The sequence below is a fragment of the Asterias amurensis genome, chromosome 5 (assembly GCF_032118995.1).
Source record: "Asterias amurensis chromosome 5, ASM3211899v1".
In the NCBI taxonomy this organism is placed as follows: domain Eukaryota; kingdom Metazoa; phylum Echinodermata; class Asteroidea; order Forcipulatida; family Asteriidae; genus Asterias; species Asterias amurensis.
The window spans coordinates 25745112-25772274 of record NC_092652.1 but is presented as its reverse complement, the minus strand read 5'-3'; the positions used below and the strand labels follow the sequence as shown (position 1 = coordinate 25772274).

Here is a 27163-nt window from a genome sequence, read left to right as displayed (position 1 = left end):
ACCGACCGGTGACTTTTGGTCGTTGCAACTATATTCGAGTATTGAAAGACATCGGGAAAGAGTCCGTGTACTTTAAAGGCAGTGGACACTATTGGTAATTGTCAAAGACTAGCCTTCGCAGTTGGTGTATCTCAACATATGCATAAAAACACAAACTTATGAAAAATTGAGCTCAATCGGTCATCGAACTTGCGAGATAATAATGAAAGAAAAAACACCCTTGTCACACGAAGTTGTGTGCGTTTAGATGGTTGATTTCGAGACCTCAAGTTCTAAATCTGAGGTCCCGAAATCAAATTCGAGGAAAATGACTTCTTTCTCGAAAACTATGGCACTTCAGAGGGAGCCGTTTCTCACAATGTGTTATACCAACAACCTCTCCTCATTACTCGTCACCAAGAAAGGTTTTATGCTAATAATTATTTTGAGTAACTACCAATAGTGTCCACTGCCTTTAAGGACTTTAAAAGTGTAAAGTCTCTTTAAAGGGGTAATTTAGTAAAACATGTTTTCTCCATCGAACAGAGCCTCAAAATCTTCTTTTGTTTTTAGTTCCGAGGGCCTGGGGTTGAGGATGCGATCTATACACCGATATCCCTGCCCAACCACGGATGAAGAATATGGCCCAACCAACACCTTCCTAACACTAGAACTGGTACTTGGGTTTTTGTTCTTGCAATAGTTTTGAAGTTGTACCCATGGGGCTACGACAAAAGCCTTTGAATTAACACCACAGAAGCAGTCATTTTTTGACTGACGACCATAGAAAGACACAATATAAAATAAATGTTAAAATAGAAGATAAAAGGTGTAATATTAATATATCCCTGTTTACATCTTACCGGCATGAAATGTATTGATATTATTGACCGAAAATGAAGACTTAAACGGCAGATGTAATAACAATGCCTCTGTTTCTTCGTTGTTTATTTATTTCGTCTGTACCCTGGGGTGACCTCTCAGTAAAACACTGTTTTTCAGAGGTGCTCACAATCTAGAAACATGACAGTAGTATACAGCATATCATTTGAAATTTTGAACATTCATACGTTCATGTATTTTTCCTGATGACAAAAGCAACGGAGCGGGTTTGGGCAACTCACGCTTTCCTTTCCTTTTGGTGTTCTGGGAAGCATCATTACCAGGGTATGAAGGTATAGATCCAGGATTATTACAGCCATCAAAAGAGTCACAAAAAGTAGTGTTCATGTTTTGTTTAATCAACCATAATACTTAAAACTTTTGATTTTTGCTTAATCCGTTGAGTTGGGCAGGAAGAAGGGAACAAAATTGCACTATTTTTAGCATGTCCTTAATTTGTTGTGAGGTCAGTTGCGGGTTTTAGTTTTCAGCTGGTACAATTTTCTCTAATTATGACTTCATTTTCAAAAATTTCTCTTTTTAGAGATGAACTTCATAATCAGTGAGCTTTCAGACTAAAATTAAACATTGTTTGTAACAGTTATCCTTACCTATCTTTGGTTATATACCATTCTATACCATAGCCTTCGGGAAAGACTCTGATATGGGTCAAAACGTCGGGACAAAACTATTTGTTTTACAGTTATATACCAATACTACTTCGCCTCTGCTAAAGTTAACATTGAAGAAGATAATACAAGTGCATCACATAAATCAGTCTAAAATTTCTGTCCTCGATAATAATTATGTTCAGAACGATTTTTCCGCGTCTGTTATAATTCTGTTGCCACGGTAACTTGAAAGCGTTTCTATACAGATAATGTCAGTCTATATTATTGTGCCTAAAGTTGTTTACTTATCCCAGTATTTGTCTATTAGTGCATTCCCGGTCTAATCTTTCCAGCTTCAACATAAACACGTCTTCAACTTCCGTCACAAAATCATTGATGTCATTCGACTCACTCCGCTCGGCTCGCAGTCGTTGGTACATACGGACTAGCCTGTTGATTCCGTGAGGGGGCGCTATATCTTTATCGAAGTGCCGATTGAAGACGTTTGCAACCCGAGCTCCGAACTGGTGAACGGTGTGGAGAAAGAGGGCGTTTTTGCCGGCGTCCATGTCGCGACAGTGTGCCATGTAATTGAAGGTTGCAGCGTGTGCTTGGTAGGGGAGCTCCAACAACAAAGGCACGAGAAGAACCAAGGTAGTTGACCAAACTATGAACCGTCTCTCCATTTTTCTAAATCGAAATAGAAACAAGAAATTTCAAAAGTGTAATTATGTTTTTGTATTTAAACAAAAGTTGCATACATCCCTTAAATGTGTTCCCTCGGGTGTCCACGGGAATTCTGTCCGCCGGAGATTCGGTCCCCCTTGGGAATTTAACATGGACTAGAGGAAGATGATTCAACAGAGGGCGCTACCAGAAGATGTTGTACACAGTTTGCCAATGAGAGACACAATCGCCGGGGGGGGGGGGTCTCCTACCACACCGCTTCCCAGGTTGTATCGTAAAATTGGGTGTGAACCCTGGCTGTACAGTTACAGGTAGAAGAGCTTCTGAATGGGGGAGGGGGGTAGATAGCTCAGTTGGTATTGCCACAGTGCTGTTCCCCGGAGATTGCACTTATCTTATTTTATTGTATTATTAATACACTTAAAGCCATTATACACTTTCGGTTAATAGTAATGTCCAAGTCCCACACTTCGTGTATCACAACTTATATAAAAATTAAAAAAAACTGTGAAAATTAGGCTCAATCGGTCATCGGAGTCGGGAGAAACCGGGAAAACCCACCCTTGTTCCCGCACGTTTCGCCGTGTCATGACATGTGTTAAAAATAAGTCCGTAATTCTCGCTATCGAGAATTGATATTGTTTTAATGTTTTCTCAAAAAGTAAAGCATTTCATGGAACAATATTTCAAGAGAAGTCTTTCACCATTACCTTCTGTAAACCCTGTAAATTATTTGTAAATCTGTGAACCTAGTTTTTTGTTCTGTACCGAAAGTGTATAATGGCTTTAAAGGGACACGTTGCCTTGGATCTTTGCCTTGGAAACATTCTTTCCAATCATAATATGCATTTAATAGCAAACGAGTTACAAACGCTTTTCAAAAACCAACTCGACCGATCCAAGGCACCGTTGTTCCTTGAACGTAGACCTATTGTGACATTTCGTCATCATTTAACTAAGCTCTATTGTTGAATTTAAATGTTTTGATCTTGGGGGGGGGGGGGGTAAAGTTGAATTCCATCGGTTGAGGCGTGACCAATGGAATTCAATTTCTTCTTCTCTACAATTGTTTCCACAGTGGAATATAATAATTATCAGTAAAATGAAGGGAAAAAATGAGTGACCTGGAGAATTCAGACATTGATACTTAAGTTTCACTCCTACCGTTTCATTCTTTATTTTTATTTTTATTTCCCTAGACCCATAAATAAGGCTCAGACTATAGTCTACTTCTTCACAAAATTGTTGAAGATAATTTACACCCGACTACAAAGACGAATAGATATATATCTGCTAATCAGCGAATAATGGTGTAAATCCGGCAATATGAATGGGTAATAATAGTGTGACGTCAGAGCAGGCGGATTGATTTCGCTGGCCGGAAGTACGTGGTGCGTTTATAAGGGCCTATTCACTCCTTCAATACACAGAACAGTGTATAGTTACAGACGAGAGCCTTATATCATTCAGCACACTTCAACATTACGAATTCATTATAACAAATAGGTGACCAGTTTTGCTGTTCTAAACTTAGCCTTTTTATATTCAATCTTTTGTCGTTGGAAATGGATGTACTGCAGCGGTATTTCGAATGAGAATTTATTTTATTTAGCATCAGAACAGCGCAAGCGCAAATAACACAATGGATACAAATATTTATCATTGTAAAACAGCAAAAATGTAACAATGTAATAGTCAATCAGCCTGGGGTAATTTAAAATACCGGTTCCAACCGGTCTCGCTGGAACTTTAGCAAGAGCACTTTTAAAATGCCATACATGCTCAGCATGTTTCTGGAGGGGCGAATCTTGTATGTCGTTACTTTATACGAAGTTTAAAGCAACGTGCCCATTTCTTTAAAGTCTTAATTTAGAAGACGCCTTTTACTTAGGGTCAGTTATGGGTGATCATCTGTAAAAAATGAAGTAGGTCTATTGTCTAAAAAGTTTTTGGGTTTTTTATACGAAGGGTACGAATTCAGCACTGAACAATATTAGTTTTCTGCTATGTACAGTTGATCTAGTATTTTCCTGATTTTTTTCCAAAGAGGTAGCTATCTTTATTATGTGTTTTCGGTGAGGTGGGACAAATCTGATGGCCACAATTCAGGTCCTTGAAATTGACATTTTTATTGTTTCCGTTCTGATGACAATTGCGCAGAACGCCCACACAGTATAGTATCATACACGCCGATGAAAAGGCATACATACATTCGCTGATAGTATAATAATAACCTATCGTATTGACGAAACAATCTATTGGCTGATGCCCCCCCCCCCTCTCTCCTTCTCTAGCCCTTTCACTCTGTTTTATTAATTTTTCGATCAACTCATAAACCACAAGGGGAACTGACTAGATTGATTTTGATTAATTTTGGATTGAACTTGGCTGTGATCCCTATTCTACACGGCAGCTCCAACCGAGAATAGAAAATGAGACCCATTTCACTCTAAATTTGCCGACTCTTCTTCGAGAAAAAAATCAGTTGTTTTTCTTCAAAATATCGTTGTTATACTCTTGTATAAATAAAACAAAGGATGATATTGTACCTCGTAATCTTTATTGTAATGATATGGTAGCAACTACTCTACTCTTAAAAGAGTAGAGTTAAGTTGACGGAAGTCCTTTTGCAATGAAGCATACCCAAAGTTTCCCCGGTTCAAACGGTTGATAATTACCAGCTGGAGCTGTTTATAACCGGCTGTCAGAGAGTGTCATACTTTATTACGCCTTTTAACCAAAAAGACATTTATGAATGGGAATAAAAGAGTAGTGAATCGTTCTTAAACTGCCGGGTAAAACCTTGCATGGCCCGAAAAAAGCCTGAGTCTATCGTAGTGCCACGACCCTTCCGGTTTTAAACGGCCGGCAGTTTAAAGGAACACGTTGCCTTGGATCGGTCGAGTTGGTCTTTGAAAATCGTGTCTAACCGTTTGTTATGAAATGCACATGGGTAAAAAGATGTTGTAAAAGCAGAATACAATTTTGACTCCCATAAATGGCCGACCGTGTTGGTTCGCACAATAAAAGGCAAACCTCGCAATTTTGAGGCAAACTTGTGTGGATCATTGTATTCTACTTTTAAAACATCTTTCTAACCATATGCATTTTATAAAAAAAAACTACAAACGCTTTTTATAGACCAACTCGTCCGATCCAAGGCAACGTGATCCTTTAAGAACCCGTCGCTTCCCTTTTATTCCCTTATTTATATCAAGTTTCAAATCAATATTCTTTATCCCTGATGCAAGTTTCAAGTTGATCCGATCATTAATCTCGGTCCCAAAAAAACAATACAATTTTGGTTTTACTTGCAGACCGACATGCGACAGAAAGAGAATCTATCGTTACCCCCCCCCCTTCCCTATTTTATACCACAAAAGAATTAACACCCACGATTCTATTCATCAGTCTATATTGGAACCGCCGTAATGCTGTATATCCCACGTAATTGTTAAGGGAATACGGCACACACACAAAATGGATTGTTGAAAACAAGTTCTAAGTTGTATTAATAAAAAAAAAAACTTGTGTGTTTATACACAACTCTTTTCAGACGTAAGTATTCGTACGAGCAGAAAAATTGTATCTTGTTTTTTTGAGGCATTGCATGGTGACGTCAGTTGCGGTCTTTACTAATGTGTAGAATTTACAACAATGGATTTCACAAAGAAAGTGCAGGCTTTAGTCGAAAAGTTGACACGATAATAACTTATTCTGCAGCAGTCAAAAAGTCTCCTCGGTCCACTAAACGGTGAAAGTAGTAGTCAAAGCCGATTTTATGTAATCTTAACTTTTAAAATTGTTCCCAGACTAAACAAAAGTATAATTAATGTTTGATTTAACCTGTGTTCGACAGCTGTTAATGAATGACTAAAGACATTTTTGCCACGATAGTATTTTTTTTTTAAATGGTCTTCAAAGGTTCTGAAAATTAAAGGCTATAAACAAACGTACGTGGTAAACTGCAGCTTGGAAGTACTACAGTTATGGAAAAATGCATCACTTTTTGTGCATTGGCGCCATCTTTATAGCTAATCATATCGTACGTCATACCGGCAAACCTATTGTGTTCATTTACGTGCTGGGTCCCTTTTAATTACGCGCATTACACAACACACGCGACCAACGGCTTAATATCCCTTACAAAGGACGGAGCAATAATGGTCAAGTGTCTCCCTTAAGTGCCATGAAGTTAGAGAAGTCCAGTGCCCTTAACCGGTCGGTCACGAACACCATGGTGAATGTTTAATTAAACAGCCAGTCCAGGTAAAGGGTTTTGAGTACTTTTTGTAAGAAACGAAACACTCAGATTTCCATTCAACTTCATACACGGTTTAAAGATAAATATGGTAGAAAGCTTCCTTTAAAATTTACTTGATAGTTGCTGTGGTCTTTGAGAAATGGGTAAAAACAAGTTCACGAAAAGGAAACGAGCATGAACAACTTATAAATAATTATGCGACTCTCCGGAAAACATTGCTCGTTGATTTTCACGGTTTTGTTCTCCAAAACTTGACGACTCTATGAAGCTGAAACTTCTACAGTTAAATTATTTTACACGATTGTTCATTCACAGTAAGTTAGGGATTCATGTCACGACCAAAACTATCAAAGGGTATCAAAACCTTTTCACTCCACACTCATTCTTCTCTGATAAAGGGAATAATATAAGTCTTGCGATTGCGACATCCGCTCTATAGAATGAAGAAGGTTCGAATCCCATCTGAGGTGCTTGTAAAATTGTGTTTGTGCAGTTCATATCGTGAAACAGTTTACATCAAATAACAACATCTTAGTTTCTGATTTTATGCGTTCTTTGGTGTCCAGTAAAGTTTCAGACAAATTTGTTGTTGTATAAAATGTGTATAATAACCGAAGATTGCGTGCGCTAAACGTACCCAACTCAGATTAATTTTACCAGATTAATAATTTATTTTAAATACTTTTTTTTCTGTATACAATATTCACAACCGATAACTTTATCAACTAAGTTAAAGATAATGTATAGAAAGTAATACAGCAACGGATTATTATTCTTCACTGTGTTTTTGTTGTAATGTTTGTTGTTAATCTGCCGTTTTCAAAATAATACCCCCGAGTATTTTAAGGAATTACGATGAATAATTGAAAAGTGAGAATTCACAGCGTCTTCTGTTCAAGTCGCTCTTTCTGAAATTTTAAATAAATTTTTAAAGGTAAAATCTGCGGCAAAACTAGAAGCATGTATAATTAATTGTTGTTATTTCAGCTCTGAATTCAAAAGATATTGACTCTTTTAAAACAAGGTATTTCTTGAAATGAATTATTTGCCAATTTGTTAACGAGAATGGCGGCAGGAAATTGGACACAGTGCAAAGCCCCGTAGGCAATGTACGGACGATGAGGTTTTCCGGCAAACTCTTCTACAATTTATGTGGAATGGACACCTTTAATAATAGTCGACATAATTATGCATAAAATAACAAATCTGTGAAAATTTACACTCAATTATTGGTCATCGAATTTGCAATGAAGGAAAGAACAAACATTAAATGTGTGCATTTTCAGATGCACAATGTTAGGGCTTCATAAAACTACGTCACTTCAGAGGGAGCCGTTTCTCACAATGTTTTATACTATCAACATCTCTCTACTGCACGTTACCAAGTAGGTCTTTATTCTCACGGTTATTTTGAGTAATATTACCAATAGTGTCCAGTGCCTTTAACTTTTCGCATACTCATCTACAGGTCACTCATTAGTTCAGTGGCCGCGGGGAACTATGAAGACATTAATATAGTAGCGTCTCTAAGAACAAAAAATCTAACAATTTTTTTATTCAAGAGATTTGCTAGACTTGCCTTGAGTGCTGACTTTCTGATTATAAGGCAATCAAACGAACGAACAAGGTGAATTTGCAATTCAGAGATGTAGGAAAAGTGTGATTTCATAATGATAGATTCTTTGGAAAGGTTATGTCAAGATGAAAATAAAAGTGAACATCCATCAGGCGGGCGCGTTCTGTTTAAAGGCAGTGGACACTATTGGTAATTGTCAAAGACTAGCCTTCACAGTTGGTGTATCTCAATTTATGCATAAAATAACAAACCTGTGAAAATTTGAGCTCAATCGGTCGTCGATTTTGCGAGATAATAATGAAAGAAAAAAACACCCTTGTCACACGAAGTTGTGTGCTTTATGATGCTTGATTTCGAGACCTCAAATTCTACACTTGAGGTCTCGAAATCAGATTCGTTGAAAATTACTTCTTTCTCGAAAACTATGGCACTTCAGAGGGAGCCGTTTCTCACAATGTTTTATAACATCAACCTCTCCCCATTACTCTTCACCAAGAAAGGTTTTATGCCACTAATTATTTTGAGTAATTACCAATAGTGTCCACTGCCTTTAATAGAGGTTTAAAATGTGCGTCGGGGATGTAGAATATCAATTTTAATTTTACCCTTACACCGATGTGTATATTCACTGTCTTGAACCAAACTGTTTCTCAACTCATTATCAACAGCTTCGGTGCTTTAATTAATTTTGAAGTGATTACCAACGGTTTTCGATTTGTGATTGTTCTCATGCTTGTTTTAACTAAGCATAATATGTTTCAAACAATGCCATAGGCCCAGCCAGGCCCAGCAGGCCCAGCCTTATAAGTAAGTTGCCTCATACGGCAATGAAAATGGTTTTGTCTTCTTGATTTTGACAGAATTTACAGTTAAATACTCTGAATAATTTCTCCAGACGACTGTCTCTGGGATCTTCATTGATCTTGTCACATCAAAGACAATTTTTTTCTGATAAGTTCAAATCAATAATGTAATTAATATTGACTTTATCCAGCAGGTCACTGGCTCTACGAGTTCACTCTCTCCCCATGTTTGCCTATCCTGCACCCTTCGGTGTTCTCTTTTCCATGGCCTATTTTATGACCCGTCTATTTTCCAAGTTACTGTTTTAAAGATGTGTTTTGGGGATCTACTGTTTTTCCATTACCAATCTTTAATTTCCAATAATTTTTCTTTAATAAAACAGAACGAAGGCCTACATATGCTCGATGGTGTTGTGGTGAGGCATCTGCTCTAGCAATGCAAAGGTCGTGGGTTCGAATCCCACCCGCGTAATTTACAAGTGGATTTCCTTTCACAAAACTTTAGCATATTGTGAATGTATACTTGTACACATACAAAGTATGTTCACAATATGCTTAAAGGAACACGTTGCCTTGGATCGGACGAGTTGGTCAAAACAAAAGCGTTTGTAACCGTTTTTTATAAAATGCATAATGGAAAGATGTTTTAAAAGTAGAATACAATGATCCACACAAGTTTGCCTCGAAATTGCGTGGTTTTCCTTCTACTGTGCGAACTAACATGGTCGGCCATTTATGGGAGTCAAAATTTTGACCCCCATAAATGGCCGACGTGTTAGTCGACGAGGTAAAAGGAAAACCACGCAATTTCGAGGCATGTTTGTGTGGATCATTGTATTCTACTTTTACAACATCTTTCTACCCATATGCATTTTATAAAAAACGGTTACAGACGCTTTTCAAAGACCAACTCGACCGATCCAAGGCAACGTGTTCCTTTAAGCACATCGCATTAGCTTATATGAAATAATAGGCCAACGTTGCAGCACTTAAAAACACAACCGTGCAGTAAACACCAATCACAGCACCGCGCGGGAATATTGTGACTTCCGCGGGCTATTGGTTCGGAAATCTTGCACTTCTGCTTTTCCGTTGACGGGACGTAACCGCTCAACTATTAAAGGCACGGACACTATTGGTATTTACTCAAAACATGTGTTAGCATAAAAAAAACATACTTGGTTAAAGCAATGGAGAGTTGATGATGGTATAACATATTGAGACAAACGACTACAGTTTGAAGTAACGTAGTTTTTGAGAAAGAGGACATTTCTCAATCAAATAATAAAATACTTCAGCTGAGGTATTTCATTATTCATCTGAAAGCACACAATTAATTAAATTGTGCAGCAAGGGTGTTTTTCTCGCAAGTTTGATGACCAATTGAACCCAAATTTTCACAGATATTGTTATTGTGTGCATATGTTGGGATACAAAAAGTGAGAACACCGGTCTATGACAATTACCAAAGGTGTCCAGTGCCTTTAAGGAAATAGTGAAGTGTTACATTATCTCGTTTTATTCCCAACACGTCATCATCGCTTATTAGTATGGGTGTTGTATACAAGAGGGTTTTCTCTCAAATTACGAAATTAATTTGACCGCATGGTGAGTAGGAAAAGCCACAAATGAAACCCGTTAGCCGTGTACGTGAAATACATGCATGCAACTAAACCTATTTATCAGCAATTCTACCACTTCACTCAAATCCTTCAGAATCTGAAGAACTATTAAAAATCTATCAGATCCAGACGAGGCTCAATTATAGTTAATGGATGGGAGTTCCACCTTTTAAATCAAGTTACTAAATTGAAACAGTGATTCATGACTATTTTTGATCAGTTTTGACCGGTAAACGTGTAGAGGAAGCGGTGATGTTTGAAACGAAATGTAAAATTCTACATAACCATTTTATTTTTCTTACACAAGACGAGCCGCGGTAAAGAAACAACTTGGGGAAAATTATGTACCAGTTCCATATTAAATCACACTGTTTGGAAAAAAAACATAGAATGTGTTCTTTGTTTTGGGGGTATGGTTGTCCACATTTATTTATGGTTTATGTATTATACAAGAAAACAAATTCAAAATTTGGCGGTCCGATGACAAAATTAGATTCTTAACTTACAATTAAAAAAAAAACATAAAAGTACACAAACATGAAAGGTTTAGCAAACTCAGAAGGAAATCATTTAGTTTTTATTTATATGTTTGTTCTTCCTTGGCAGCCACTGTTCAACTTGTAATCATTGCAGTTCTAAAGACTTCTAATAAAACAAAACATTTGAACAATTCATTTTTTTTTTAATGGAGCTGGAATCCAGGTATCTTTGTATATTGTACATTACTCATAAAAAAAATCTGCAAACACTTACTTTTTTAATGTTTATATTTTAAATCTTGTTGTATTTCTTTTAAGCACAAGTGAGCTCTGGACTGCGATGTTTGAAATTTTAATAAACCAATACTAATTATATGAATAAATAAAATAAATAAATAAAGTTGATTGTTTTCATATTGATTGACGTATTAAGTAAGAAAATGTTAACTTCCATTTTACCACACGACAATAATAAAGATCAACTGATTTTCGCCTTGAGGAATAGAGCTGGGATCAACAAAGATGATCTTAAAGGATGAAAATCTTTAAGTGAGAGTGATTTCCTTTGGCAATTAAGAGATGATAAAATTAGTTCATAACCTGGGGGTAGTTTAGGTTTTTGTAGTTCCATCATCGTTTTTCATCAATAAGCATTCAACCCCCTTACATAGGACCCCAATGGAAATTAGTCTAAATTATTTACTTTTGGGGGGCTATCCCTTGAAGATTTTGCGCTTTATTGTTTTCTATTTGGGTTTATAATACTCGAATCGTTTAACCTCCTGGTGTGGTGTATGAATAATGTTGCCATATTGTCGAACGTTTTATCCGAATAATGTTCTTGCTGTAATTCATCCAAACAAATTCAATCACTCAATCAATTATAAACTATGACGTATTGAATGCCCCCAGGTGAAGCATTGTACTTATTTAATTTGATAATATCGAGATCGGATACGATTTTTTGTTTTCAATCTGAAGCTCGCTGGTTATCGAATTCACACCAGTAAGAATCCTCCTTAGGCAATATTTCCGTCTGACGTAATACTAAAGGTGAACACAAAATAACATTCAAAAGACTCACTACTGCAGCTGTTTCATTACAAAAGCCTTGAATATCGATATAAACCCTCTAAAAAAACACTGAAAATCATAACTTATTTTCCGTAGATTTCACCATCAATGTTCGAAAATGATTTTCACAATTTTGAAGAATTGTTTATCAAATGTTCCCAAAATTTAACAAACTCGTCATCAAATTATTTGACGAAATGCTTACCAAATTGAACGTAATGATCATCCTTGATGTTTATCAAATTTGATGAAATGTTCACAAAATTTTACGAAATTGTAACCATATTTAAAAGAAATATTGCAAAAATTTTTGAAACGTTTACTTAAATTTGATGTAATATTGAAAATCTAAGTTGGTTTATATGCTGTGATAAATTAAACCCTCAATGGTGTTAGTTTTTTGGATTTTTGAGGAGGCCAACGTACCGCAAATTAATGCAATTCAATTCAATTTCATAATGTTCATTTCATTTATTTGCAGAAAAAAATGAAAAATCCCTCTCGGTTAGATCTAACAACCTTGGGAAATGTACCCTTGTGCATTTCAAGAATTTCTTCGTCTCAAACCTGTCTTCAAGACACGACACTAAATAATCGATTAACGTTAAAGGCGATTTTCAAAAGCTCTACCTGCAAGTTCATGTTATGTTTCCAGTAAAACATTAAGAATTTGAGTAAAATATTTTGTTCGAAAGTTTTCGAAAACATATATTGTACCACCTCCTCTGAAGGATATCAAATTATTATAATAAATTTTAATGATATAAGTTTGTCCTGCATTGGCGTTTATGCTTGAGAAGGTTAACAACAATCCTATAATTTCCCGCTGTATGACAAGTTGTCAGTTTATCAAGCTTAAAGGCAGTGGACACTATTGGTAATTGTCAAAGACCAGCCTTCACAGTTGGTGTATCTCAACACATGCATAAAATAACTAACCTGTGAAAATTTGAGCTCAATCGGTCATCGAAGTTGCGAGATAATAATGAAAGAAGAAAACACCCTTGTCACACGAAGTTGTGTGCGTTTATATGGTTGATTTCGAGACCTCAAGTTCTATTGTGAGGTCTTGAAATCAAATTCGTGGAAAATTACTTTTTTCTCGGAAACTATGGCACTTCAGAGGGAGCTGTTTCTCCCAAATGTTTTATACCACCAACCTCTCCCCATTACTCGTCACCAAGAAAGGTTTTATGCTAATAGTTATTTTGAGTAATTACCAATAGTGTCCAATGGCTTTAAAAAGTAGTTTCTTGCGAGAAAACAAATCGATCTCTAAGGCTAATGCTCCCCGTCTTGATATCACTTCATTCCCCTCCAATTCCCTCTCAGACCCTCGTGTCGAGGTATTGGAATTCATAGTCTCAACTACATCACTGCTATATTCTTTTATAAACGAATATTTAAAGGCAGTGAGCACTATTGGTAATTACTCAAAATAATTATTATCATAAAACCATTCTTGATTACGAGAAAAGGGGAGAGATTGATAGTATAAAACATTGTGAGAAACAGCTCCCTCTGAGTAACGTAGTTTTCGAGAAAGAAGTATTTTTCCACGAATTTGATGTCGAAACCTCAGATTTAGAATTTGAGGTCTCGAAATCAAGCATCTGAAAGCGCAAAACTCCGTGCGACAAGGGTGTTTTTTCTTTCATTATTATCTCGCAACTTCGACGACAAATTGAGCTCAAGTTTTGACGGGTTTGTAACTAAATGCATATTGTTGAGATACACCAACTGTGAAGACTAGTCTTTGAAAACTACCAATAGTGTCCAGTGTCTTTAAAGGCACTTGTCAAAGAACTGTAAAAATTTAAGCTCAATTGGTCATCGAAGTTGCAAGAGAATAATGAAAGAAGTCGCACCCTTGTTGCTAATGTGTATGTGCTTTCAGATGCCTATTAAAGGGCTTCAGGTCTGAAAACTTAATATTTGTGTGAGAAATTACTTTCTCAAAAACTAAATTAGTTGGGGGGCTGTTTCTCACAATATTTTATACTATCAACAGCTCCCCATTGCTCGTTACCAAGTAAGTTTTTATGCTAACAATTATTTTGAGTCTTTAACAATAGTGTCCGGTGTCTAACATATGACTATTCGTAGATAATTGTCTGGTGAGTGTAAATAGTTGGAACCTATCTTATAATTATTGCGGCGATTTTAAACATTGACGTGCGCATATTTGTTTGTAAACTGACACGGTGACAGTTTTGTCCAGCATGTCATTCCGAAACGGTAAACCTTCTTTATTGTCTTTTTGTAACTGTCAACTTTGTTTCAATAAAAATATAAAGCTGAGTTTGGCAAACACTATGCCAAAAGAGATCTTTAACGAGATTCTTCTCCTGACGATGACTAGAGCAAGCTAGTCGAAACGTTGAGACCAATTTCAGAACTGACTCCGCGGCAGTACAGTTAATTACGATCCTATAAGCTAAAGTAGTAGTCCAGTCTAATTTCTATACCATCCGCCCTGGTAATAGTTAAAATGCAGGACAGTTCTTTTCAGAACTGAGAAGTCTCCCGAACCTCCGATTATCTACTCCACGGCAGTAGAATAAAGCAAGACAGTTCCCTATAAGAACAACTCTACCTGGCAAGTAGATACACACATGGTGTTACCGCAAACCAAATATACATTGATACCTCACCATGCAATGCCTCAAATCCTATATAAGATTCTTTTAAATTCTGCGGCCGTTTTACAAATCAAATATTTAGTTTAGAGCAGATTAGAGCACGTTTAATTTGTATGATTTAACACACTTGGCTAGATATAGGGCTGGATAGTTCTGTTGGCAGAGTGCCGGCACGTATAATCCGGAGTTCGTTTCGTTCAAATCCCTCTCCTCAAATTTGTTTTTAGTTCAACCAAGCTTTATATAAAAGTTTACCCTTTCAATTTCCCTTGTGATTTACTGTCACTAATAAAATAATCTTTATCTTGACAACATGACAAACGAAATCAGACAACTCAGCTTTAAAAAAATGTGAGTTTTACTTTTACGTTTATAATATTACCGACACCCTGCTTGAATGGTTATAATGCAGGACTTGCAATCCAAAGGTTGTGGGTTCGAATCCTAAGCTAAAACTGCTGATTTCACAATGATCGAAAAAGTAATTTCATCTACAACTAAATTATTCATCCGCAGCCATTAAAGCAATGTTTGTAAGAAAGAGATTTGTGGTTGTTGCCAGCTTGGTGTTTATATCCCATTTATGTGAGTTTGGCGATTTCCCTTGACGGGGAAAAATAAAACAAACAAGCAAACACTGTTCTATTGATGTGTATCACAAAAAATGTCCGATTTGACTCTTAAGCTGTAGGTCCCGTGTGTTAGGATTGGCAGTGCACGTCAAAGAACACAGGGTCGATTTCAAAAAGGTAGTCTTAACCTAAGGTCCTAATGGACTTCTTTCTACTTATTAAATACTTAAGACTAGTCCGAAGTTAAAACTCGTCCTAACTCGAGATAAGACTAGACTTAACTCTTTGGGAGAGTAGGGATTGACCCCAGTATTTCTTTTTCACCAAACACCATTTTTTACAGTTTTCCTCGGGCTTGCAAGCTTTTTAAGTTTACTGTTTCATTACCAGAAAAATTTACGAATAATAGTAAGATATGGAAGGGTTTGCAGTAACACCATGCAATGACCATTTCTAAATGAGTTGGGTGGTTGGTTCTGAAAATAACCGTTGGTTTCAACTCGACGTTTCGATCAGTATGCTCTGATCGTCTTCATTTATAGATAGTCATTACATGGTGTATACCGCAAACCTTTCCATATCGTATTTCAACCATGCAAAGTTTAAAATCCTACGTAATAATAGTAAGAGTAATCACAAACTTCTTCGTCAAAACATAAAAACAGAAGAACTTACCCTTTGAAGTACGAGGAGGGTTTGTTGAGATGTACTTAAAAGTTAATTCACAATTATAGTCGCCTCAGTGGAGAGTAGCAGTCTCAGTGTATAAGCTGTGGAATATGATGGTCGAGAAATGTAGCGTAAAGAATCTTGACACAATCAATAACCAAAACGTGCCTATCGTTCAAATCATCAATTTCATCTGTTAGATCTGTGCTCCAGCCGTGCACCTTTTATACGCAATCGTGAGCGATGTAAATACAATCATTCTCAAACAATTAAAATCATCCATTGACGAGGATCAAACGGTCGAGATACCTTTTATCAAAACGAGAACAAAAAGATGATATTTTTGTGATGGCATATAAAGCAACAGGCTCCCCCCGCGCGTGTCTTTTGTCAGTCGGTTATCTCGTGGGATGTTGCAAGCCCGAGTTTCTACTCGTCTCTGCTAGATACCACGCTCTTGTACCCCCAGTCTCTTAGAAGGATGAAATTCAATCGGTGTCCTTTCTCTTGGCTTCAAGTGGACGATTGTGTCTCAATGTACTGATGGCGGATTATATGTCCAGCTTCCGATCGCTCACACATCGACTGCCTATTTTGATATGGTCAGCCTGATCACGTGATCAACCTATCAGAAACGAGTTACCTGTTTGCCTGTGTGTTGCGCGACTGATGTTTTATTAATAAGTAACAATTGCGCCAAAACGAGATTATTTATTGTTATTGTTTATTTACCGGGAATTCTACAAGCGTCACTGGTCTGGGTTGTTTTCTTAAAGGGGAGAAATACATCTGTAAAAAATACGTCAACATATCAAAGAACGATTCATATTGAATTACCAAAAAGACGAGGCTCCAAATTGTGAAAATCCGGAAGATGTGACAAATAAAAATTCCAGAGACGTTACTTCTGCTTTCTAGATTTGTTGTGCTAAACTCTGTTTCCTTAATAGCACCGAGAGATCGCCCATTCAAGTTCAGGTACAATTGTAACTGTTTCAGTAGCCGTCCATTATGTCAAGCACACCTGCTGGTTCAATTAAGAAACTACAGGAAAGAAACGTCGATTAAGTTTCACTTCAAGAGGCACCGATTGAGAGTAAGAAAAAGGGGGTGTGTCCAATCAGTCGTCAGACCAACGTCACTCCTTCGTCTGCATTATTTATTTTTTATCCAAACATACAGCAACGCCGTCTTGTAAAGAAAATAATATGAGCAACCGTTTTGGAATGAAAATTCCCGTAATAAACACACGCGTATTTCTGAAGAATCTTACGCAGCATCGTTGGCAAAACAACTGATGTTAATTAAATTGTTCACATTAGAAACAAATAAAACAACTTCAGATTGGTGTCTAGTAATTAGACAACTTGTTAACCAGTTCGATTGTTCCACAAACCTTCCTCTTAACTACAATTTAAAACACCGGTTACTGAAGATTCTACTGTGACGAGGATGATTTTGGAGTAGCTTGCCTAATCGTGTTACCCGGGGGGACTAGAGACAAGAAGTACGGCAGCTGTCCCCTCTTTAAGAACACTCCATCTTTTGATTTTCTACTTTTGTCGGCTTGCTCGGTTTTCTTCGAAGATTGGTTTATAGCCTTTGAATAATTCATGGATGGATTGATGGATTACTTGGCAGATCGAATTATTGGTTTTGTGATTGATTTATACTAGAAAGCTGGATGGTAAACTGGCTAACTGACGAAGTTGTTGACTGATTGATGGTAGAGCCGTTGATGGGAGATGTTTTGATTGGCTGGCTTGGTTAGTCCGAAGATTGTTTAAATATCTTTGAATAATTCACAAGTTGGTTGATTGATTGATTGATTGATTGATTGATTGGCAGAGCGAATTATTGGTGTGCGATTTTTTGATTGATTAAAACAGGTGAGACGCATCTTTGCTAAATCAATTTTGAGTTTAAAAAAATCACAGCTAGACATTTTGATAGGGTAAAGTATAAATAAAAAACATCACATTTAGCTTGTTTTCCACGAATTCAAAAAGTTGTGCTCTGGCCAAAAGCAGTTTAAAAAAGACGTTGTCCTATAGTAGTTTGTTTTTAAACGAACCTTCCTCATAGATAAATCATTTTCCATCAGTAAAAAAAAAACCAAGTATCTAATTAAATTTAAATAATTGCAGGGGGCGTGTTGATGGATAGTTGCGACCGTGCCCAGAGCGTCGTACGCCCCGGAGGGCTGAGTAACAACGAAGAGGCCATCTCCGTTATCACTCCAAACTTGAGATGATTCGTTCTCTTATTACATTACGGTTTCATTTTCAAAACTGTGTGGGCTTCAAATTCAAGTAGGAAAAACATGCAACCATACCAAACATTGCACCGTTTTCAATGGCTAGACACTTTTAGGGAGTTGAATGAAAACAAAATGATAGATAGTGGGAAGTGGGGGTCGCATCTAATGGAATGCAATTCCATTTACACTGTCGTGTTTGTTTTTTTCTTGATGGACGAACTGCGAGCAGATGGGTTTGGTTTAAAATCAACTATCCTGTAAATTGTAGGTAGTACTCAGTACATTAACATCCGTAATATCATGGCTGAAATAATAAACTATCTAACACGATGAACAGCAAACCCATATTGTGGCTAGAAATAAACTCCAAAATATGGAGTGATTCAATTTATTTGAAACGATTTGTAGCACTTCTACTTAACTGCTTGTCTGGGGGAAAAAACTACAAAATAATCAAGAATTGAGAATATTTTATATTTGTACGTGAAGTGAACAATTTTGCAAATGAATGAGTTTGAAATTAGTGGATTGATGAATTGGCTTACAATTGACTTACTGGCTGATTGCTTAGAATCGTGTCAATTCATGAACTGTGAAAAATTAAACGTAAATAATAAGATGAAAACGAGAAAAAACAATCTGTGGTTTTGTTTGATTTTAAATAACCTTAAAACACACTTAATGAGCAGTCGACTTAAAGCCACTGCCATTGGACACTATTGGTAATTGTCAAAGACTAGTCTTCACACTTGGTGTATCTCAACATATGCTTAAAATAACAGACCTGTAAATTTTTGAGCTCAATCGGTAGTACGAAGTTGTGAAAGAATAATGACATTAAAGACACTCTTGTCGCACGAAGTTTTGTACGTTAAGATGGTTGATTTCGAGACCTTCTAAATCTGAAAAAAAACTTCTCGAAAAAGACGTTCCTTCAGAGGGAGCCGTTTCTCACAATGTTTTGTTCCATCAACCTCTCACCATTACAATACAATACAATATACAATGTATAAAGAAATAAAGAAAGGTTTTATGATAATAATTATTTTGAGTAATTACCAATAGTGTCCACTGCTTTTAATAAAGCGAACACAGTAAAGCCACTATCTTTAGTTTCAATTATGCCATCGCAATCGTGCTCGTCTTTTTACACCAACACGGGAAAACTATCCTTATCAAGGTGCTGCCCAATTTGAAGAATAAATATGACATGGTGATAAAGATATTGGAAAGCGTACACCCACATAAAGTTTGTTTGGTACATTTTATCTGAATTCGTGAGGCAGATGCCACTCTCCTACGAGGGACCTGTTTGGTCGCTACAGCCCCTGTGGTACGTCTGCTTTTTAGAGAGTTTGTTTTGCTTTTATTTTTCAACGATTTTGTCTGAAAATTGAAGATTGATTTGTTTTTATTTTTACTAATTAAGTTTTAGATCCAGCTACAAGTGACACTTGAAATACCGATTGTCTACATAATTATTTTTCTTCCTGCCCCACCCTCCTACAACTTAATCACTGTCCCGTGTTGATTGAAATACCCCTATATGAAGAGTGGTATGGTCCACCTTAGGATATCATGGCATATAAGCAAACCAGTGCGTACGAAGTTATAAAGACAGTTGAAACACTAAATTATGGTTAGCACGTGCTACCCTCACAGCAGAGTTTGAAGGAATTCCTCTCACCTTTCTTAATGAAGCAATCCTCATCTGAAGCTGCCCCCGATGTCTAGGAAAAGGTTAAACTAGCAACGGGGGTGGGAAAACCACTTGGAGTTAGTTTTATACTGTGAGTGATATCTTGAGGGGAATATTAAGCCTTATATAAATTCGTTGGCACGCAGGGGCCCTCGGTTATTGACGGAGGGACGACTTATAGTTACTGATTATGGGCTCAACTCAGTGATAACAAACGGGTTATCACTTTCCTTGGAGTAGTCTTGTGAAAATGTCGTTAAATGTCTGTCGCTGTGAGGACGTTTCGACTCTCTCTCTCTCTCTCTCTTTCTCTCTCTCTCTTTCCGCGTTTCCCGGGACACTTGCGGTATTCTCGCGAGACTGCTGGTCTCCGCGAGACTGCTGCTTGTGCACTGTCAGCATGCAGTCTAAATTAAAGGTGGTGTAGTAATCGTCATGCAGCCAGTAGTTCTTCCCCGAGAGCAGTGATCTCACAAGAGCAGTTTTCGATCGCGGAAACCTGAATCATTACGCCACCACCACTACTAGACTATCTCACCGCAACCGACCATTAACGACTTGTTCACAAATCTATCCTTTGGAGCTGAGCACAACATGAGCATTGCAAATCTATCACTAAACAATAACTGTGCTCTTGCATCATGAATCAAATAAAAAGATTATTCACATCCCGGCACTGCAGACACATTCGTTAACATGAATCACATTTAATATTTTGTGCATGCAAAAGTTAAAACAAACCACATTGAAATAATATGAGTTATAATATGTTAGAGTGGGGGCTACCCATTCGTAAGGTATGCCATATAAATATAAATCACCGTATGAACATACGGAACTATGCATACAAATTGATAGTCATATTTTCAAATATAATTGTCCCAACGCAAACAGGCGACGGTTTTAGGGTATTAAGAAAATGATAGATCGGCTGGCTCAATTCTCGTTGAAAGAGTTACCTTTTTTTCCAATTTTCGCAAAGCGCAATATGCTGAGTATTATTGCTTGCTACGTGGTGAATCTACACACATCTTTACTTTACAATTGAATACTGTTTGTCTGGACTATGGGACAGTTTTCCTTTTCATTTTGCAACCCTTATACGGATAAAAGACACCAAAGCCAAATCGTAACAGATTGAATAACGAAAACCGCAGGGGATAAACGCTAGCCAAACATTGGGCAGCTTTATCATAAAAACACCTAGTATATGAAAACAAGTTTCTTCGCAGTCAAATTCTTATTTAAAATTAGAAGTTTGTGTACTTTAGAAAGCTGCTTCTTTTGTTGTTTTGAGTAGAGATATGTTACAAGCTTGAGTCTTCTTCGAGGATATGTAGTTTAATTTAAACAGTCAGTGCATGGCGTTTGGATTGTTACACGGAGTGTGTGGGGGCCGACTTCGCCAAAAATGCTATCAGTTGTTGTGTATTTTGTTTTCATTGAGCACTTGCTCCTATTCGTATAAAGGTAAAAAGAATGGGATAAAGTTGAAGAAAGAACAGTTCCCCATGGGAGAAATCTGCTTCCGTCTTGCTACGTTCGTCTTTGGCACCCATGTTGTTACACTTACAGGGAAATTCTTAACAGCTATAGTATCACTATCAATCAACAACATAGCAAATTAAATGGGAGGGACTGTAACGGTAATTGTTGAGCTAGTACACTCATAAATTTTGCAAGTCAGTCTGAACATTTTGGGTTTTTTCTATGGTCTGAGGAAATTGGTCAGCAAAGTCAGCGAGCTCTCAAATGTAAAGTTTCAGCTGATAACGGTATACAAGCCCCTTAGCCCCTGTACTTTGTCTTTAAGAAGAATTCCTATTTTTGTGGGGTTTAAAGGCAGTGGACGCTATTGGTAATTACTCAAAATAATTATTAACATAAAACCTTACTTGGTAACGAGTAATGGGGAGAGGTTGATAGTATAAAACGTTGTGAGAGACGGCTCCCTCTGAAGTGACGTAGTTTTCGAGAAAGAAGTAATTTTTCGCGAATTTGATTTCGAGAACTCAGATTTAGAATTTGAGGTCTCGAAATCAACCATCTAAAAGCACACTGCATCGTGTGACAAGGTGTTTTTTTCTTTCATTGTTATCTCACAACTTCGACGACCAATTGAGCTCAAATTTGCACATGTTTGTTAGTTTTATGCCTATGTTGAGATACACCAAGTGAGAAGACTAGTCTTTGACAATTACCAATAGTGTCCAGTGTCTTTAACTGCTTAAAAACCGTGTGCTAAAAAAGCTGACCTTTACATTGTTAAGAATACGAATGAAAACCGGTAACCTTACGGCATTACTAATAAGTGAAAGCATTTGTTGAGTTCCATAATTATGTGAAAGTCAAATGCATGCAATGATTTACTATTCAACATTTTTGTTTCTTAGAGCACGAACTTGAATTGAACGGTTGATTCGAAACAAACACTGGTTTAAGACCCGTAAATTCCAACACAATTGCTGAAAGGTCATTTAATTTACTGAAAACTAAAGACAAAACATGTTTTGTGGGCTTTGAGAATCGTCTTTACCCTGGTGGATTTGTTTGCGTTTAGTATTGCATAGCTTTGTGTTGGTATCCATCTGCCGTACATGCGGGGGATCACTGTGTGGGCGTATAGGCTGACCTGGCAAAGTGAGACTTACACTGCCTTGGATTGGATGCCTTTGGTGCATGGCGACCTCTCGCTCTAAAGCTCCCCAATGAGGCATTCTCCCACATCTTTAAATTTCGACAAGTGCAAAACCTTTCGGTGTACTTTAAACCTTTTAAAGTTTACAAAGGGTAAGATAATGGCTCGTGTGTTTTATTTAATTACCTGTAAACTCCTATCTCCCCCGCCTATTCTAATCGCTGACATTCTACCACCTTATGACAACCCACCAACCCCTCTAGGTTCAAACAACAATTGGGGAAGTTCATGCTTTAAAGAGGCAATTTGTTAGATATTATAAATAATACAAGAGTCCTTGAGCTTCATATAGATCGACCCAGCTGACATTTTTGTTAACTTTTAAAATATCTGATGCTTCTTTTGTTACACTATCTCCCCAGAAATAGATAATTTATTTGGATTTTTAAGTGGGTTTTCCCGTCAGTACCGGTACTTTATAAATACAGAACACAAGAGACTGTTATAGTTCAGACATCATGTGGAGTTTACAGTGAAAATGTCAAACATGGTTTCGTTTTCAAACTTGAATTGCTTTCAAAGTCTTTTAAAGACAGTGGACACTATTGGTAATTGTCAAAGACCAGTCTTCTCACTTGGTGTATCTTATCATAAGCATAGAATAACAAAGCTGTAAAAAATTGAGCTCAATTGGTCATCGAAGTTGCGAGATAATAATAACACAAAAAAACACTTGTCACACGGAAATGTGTGCTTTCAGATGCTTGATTTCGAGACCTCAAATTCTAAACTTGAGGTCTCGAAATAAAAATTGGTGGAATATTACTTCTTTCTCGAAAACTACGTCACTTCAGAGGGAGCTGTTACTCACAATGTTTTATACTACCAACCTCTCTATATTACTCGATACCAAATAAGGTTTTATTCTTATAATTATTTTGGTAATTACCAATAGTGTCCACTGCCTTTAAGGTTAGGACATATCTTTTAATAAATTAGTGGCTTCTTAAAAGCACTTATATCTGTCACTCAGTGACGCGCAAAGCCTACAACATTCATTATTTTCCTGCAAGGCATTATGAAGCTAGGTTTTTTAAATGTGAGACTTTTTTTCCTTTACAGCATCATGTAATTATTAACAATGTGCTTTGGTGCAATATGCTGTCAAGCTGTCTTATCTCATGCAATTGGTAATTTTCATAATTATTTCAAAAGCATTAAAAAAGTGTTTACTTAATTAATTAAACAAATTAATTGACTGAACTTAGTGGCAGTGGACATTGGTTATTACTCAAAATAATTATTAGCATAAAACCTTATTTGGTTACGAGTGTGACAAGGGTGTTTTTTCTTTCATTATTATCTCGCAACTTCTCTGACTGATTGAGCTAAATTTTTCACAGGTTTGTTATTTTATGCATATGTTGAGATACACCAAGTGAGAAGACTGGTCTTTGACAATTACCAATAGTGTCCACTGTCTTTAATGGCGAGCTAATGAGAGAGCTTTGAGCGCCGAGGGCAGCAGACTTACAAGGTTATGACCATTGTTTTCTTAGCCTTGAGCATGCCCACATTTTCGAGATTAGTGGCATTAATTAGGCAGTCTGCCGCCACCTATAGTCAACAAGTCTCCAACAGGGAGAGACAGTAATTAGAGGACATTCATAAAATGACGGACAATTATTGAAATAATTTTACAAATCGAATTTGCAAAATGAGTCGAGAGACTCAATACTGTGTCTCAGCTTCCGATTTGTAAAGAGTTCGTAAATTCAATTTCAGATTCAGAGGTTGCCTGTCAATACCAGAACTGATGGGTAAATTATTGCATATTCAGAACAATATTTTTTATTTATAAGCTGAAAATTACTAAGAATGTGATAACAAAATAACAAAATAGTATTATTTACGGGTGTATGTTAGGTTCATGGAAAGTATGTCAAAAGAAAATTACTATGTGGCGTCAGTAGTTTTCCCCAGAGAGGACCTTAAACATAATCACAGAATATTTTGACACTTTCACTTTCTTTTGCAGTGAAATGTGTCTTTTAGTTCGTTGTAAAATTCGAGGTTTTTTTCCTTCATTTATGTCTTGTTTGTCATGATGGAGAGACATTAAGTGACACACTGTTTTGTTTATGTTGCCAATCAATTACAAACCTTGATAACATTATATGTTATTTCATAAATATTTTACAGGGAATTCACACATAAATGTAAGCTAGGTTGATAAACTGGTTGAGTTATTCAGGTTTTAAATGGTGGTGTATGGTTACGTTAAAAGTATAAAATCTTTTTTTTTTTTTTTACCAAGACTATAGGAAAACGTTGCCAGAGACATTAAAGGAACACGTTGCCTTGGACCGGTCGTGTTGGTCTATTAAAAAGCGTTTGTAACCGTTTGTTATAAAATACATATGGTTGGAAAGATGTTTTAAATGTAGAATACACTGATCCACACAAATTTGCCTCGAAATTGTTTGGTTTTCCTTTTACTTTGCGAACTAACACGGTCGGCCATTTATGGGAGTCAAAATTGACTTCCATAAATGGCCGACCGTGTTAGTCGACGAGGTAAAAGGAAAACCACGCAATTTCGAGGCATATTTGTGCAGATAATTGTACTCTACTTTTTAAACATCTTTCCAATCATAATATGCATTTTATATGAAAATGGTTACAAACGCTTTTCAAGGACCAACTCGACCGGTCCATGCCAAGGCAACGCCTCCTTTTAAACAAAAACTGTTGGAAAATATTGTACAACATAGTGTTTGTGGTTTAAAGGCACAGTATTTTACCTTTTAAATTGTGCACCAAATATATCTATTAACTCATGCTACTGTGTTACTTGGGTAATTTCAACATTATGTGTTTTTTGTAATGAATTACAGCATTGAAATAAAACAATGTTACTGAATTTTGTAATTACTCAAACAATCGATTCGTATAACAACTTTGGTATCAACAGCACTGGGGGCTGTTGATAACTATAATAACTATAATAACATCGTTAGAAACGAACCCCTTGAAGTAATGCATTTTTATAGAGACGAGAGGTAATTTTTCACCAACAAAATATTGTATCTTAGAAAAGCTTGGCTTTCATTATTTTCTTGAAACTTCGATGACTGAATGAGCTTAAATTTTCACAGGTTTGTTATTTTATGCACATGTTGGGATACACCAAGTGAGAATACTGGTTTTTGACAGTATACCCTGCCTCTACAGGTAAAACGTTGCATAGGCTAATGCTTCCACGTTCCGACCCTAGATAAGTGTTTGTCAAACTCCTAATTAAAAACACACTCGTCAATTTCGGTTAAAATGTGTCGAAGTCTGAAATTTACTGTAAAAATTAACTTCAATATCAACATGATTATTAACTTTGGTAATAGCCGCAAATGGTATGCATGCTAGCTAATTATTGTTTGATTTGAGAATCAAATTGAGTCTACAAAACACTCAAATAAAACTCGTAGTATAATGACCTTTATATTCCCCACATTACGAACGTACAGTATGTCAAGATTCATGACCGGGATTCGAACCCACACTCTAACAATGACTTAACCATCAGAACTTGAAATCGATGCTCTTAACCGCCAAGTCATGACACCCTACTATGATTCCTAGAAAGGGAGCCGGTCCCGAAACCTGTTTGAACTAAGGAGGGGCGTGCCAAACTTTAGAGCTGGGCCAAAGTTCATAGAGCTGCTAAACACATAAGTTTGCTAAAGGTCAAATTTCTTCCTTGATAAAAACAGGACTACCAACCAAATTTCCATGTGATATTTAGGATAAGCGAATAACAGCTGAATACCAGTAACAAGCAATATGCAACGAATAGAAATTTGGTTGGTAATCCTGTTTTTACCGAAGAAGAAATTTCATGCTAAGCAAATTTGTGTGCTTAGCAGCTCTATGAAATTGGTCCCTGGTTGGTTGCAAGCCTTGCGACCGAACTGGCTGAGTTTCGAACCTATTTCCTCAAAGGGTATACGTCTATGTACTTTTTCCTGACAAAAAAAACACAATGTCCACAGATTTACATTAAACTTACACAGTTTGAAGATTATGATAGTAGAAAGCTTCCCTTGAAGTTTTACTTACTGAGGTGCTGTAGTTTTTGAGAAATGAGTAAAAGTAATCATTTTCGTCTCAGTTTTAGCATGTAAACACGTATTAACCAGTTATGCTATGGTTTTGGTATAATATCATAACTGGTTTAGGGGATTTTACATGCTAAAATCATTTTGGTCTCTTGAGACCAAAATTATTTTGTGATTTGTTTTACTAATTTCTCAAAATATGCACAACCTCAGTTAGTAATATTTGAAGGGAAGCTTTCTACTATCATTATCTTCAAACCCTGTAAGTTTAATGTAAATATGTGGACATTTTGAAAAAGTACCCGAACCCTTTAAACGGTTGAACTTCAATACAGCACCCGTAGAATGGTTTGTGCAATTATTTATTTTCAACTGTCAGACAACACAGCAAATCTCGATAGAAAATCTATAGATGGTAGATGATAAGCTATACAACATTTCACAAAGGACAGCTGGACGAACTTTACGAAGTTACCTTTAGAGACATTTTTTGATATACAATACTCCAAAATGACATTCAAATGTCTTGATTTAAACATTGCTGAGTGAAGTAGAGGCCTACCGAAGTAAGCTTGAATTTTGTGAGGAAAA

The 27163-nt window shown here is 36.7% G+C and overlaps 1 protein-coding gene across 1 annotated transcript; it reads right to left on the bottom strand.

Annotated features, from left to right (window-relative positions):
- Nucleotides 1-422: 422 nt before the first annotated feature.
- Nucleotides 423-16337, bottom strand: LOC139937563 (uncharacterized). The gene is made up of 3 exons (XM_071932767.1): nt 16170-16337; nt 15867-15961; nt 423-2162 (listed from the first exon to the last, which is right to left on the bottom strand). The coding sequence occupies exon 3, from the start codon at nt 2156-2158 to the stop codon at nt 1778-1780; it is 381 nt and encodes a 126-aa protein (XP_071788868.1). The 5' UTR covers nt 2159-2162; nt 15867-15961; nt 16170-16337; the 3' UTR covers nt 423-1777.
- Nucleotides 16338-27163: the final 10826 nt, after the last annotated feature.

Coding starts and splice junctions, on each gene's coding strand:
- LOC139937563 (XM_071932767.1), bottom strand. CDS start 2,158: ATGGAGAGACGGTTCATAGTTTGGTCAACTACCTTGGTTCTTCTCGTG.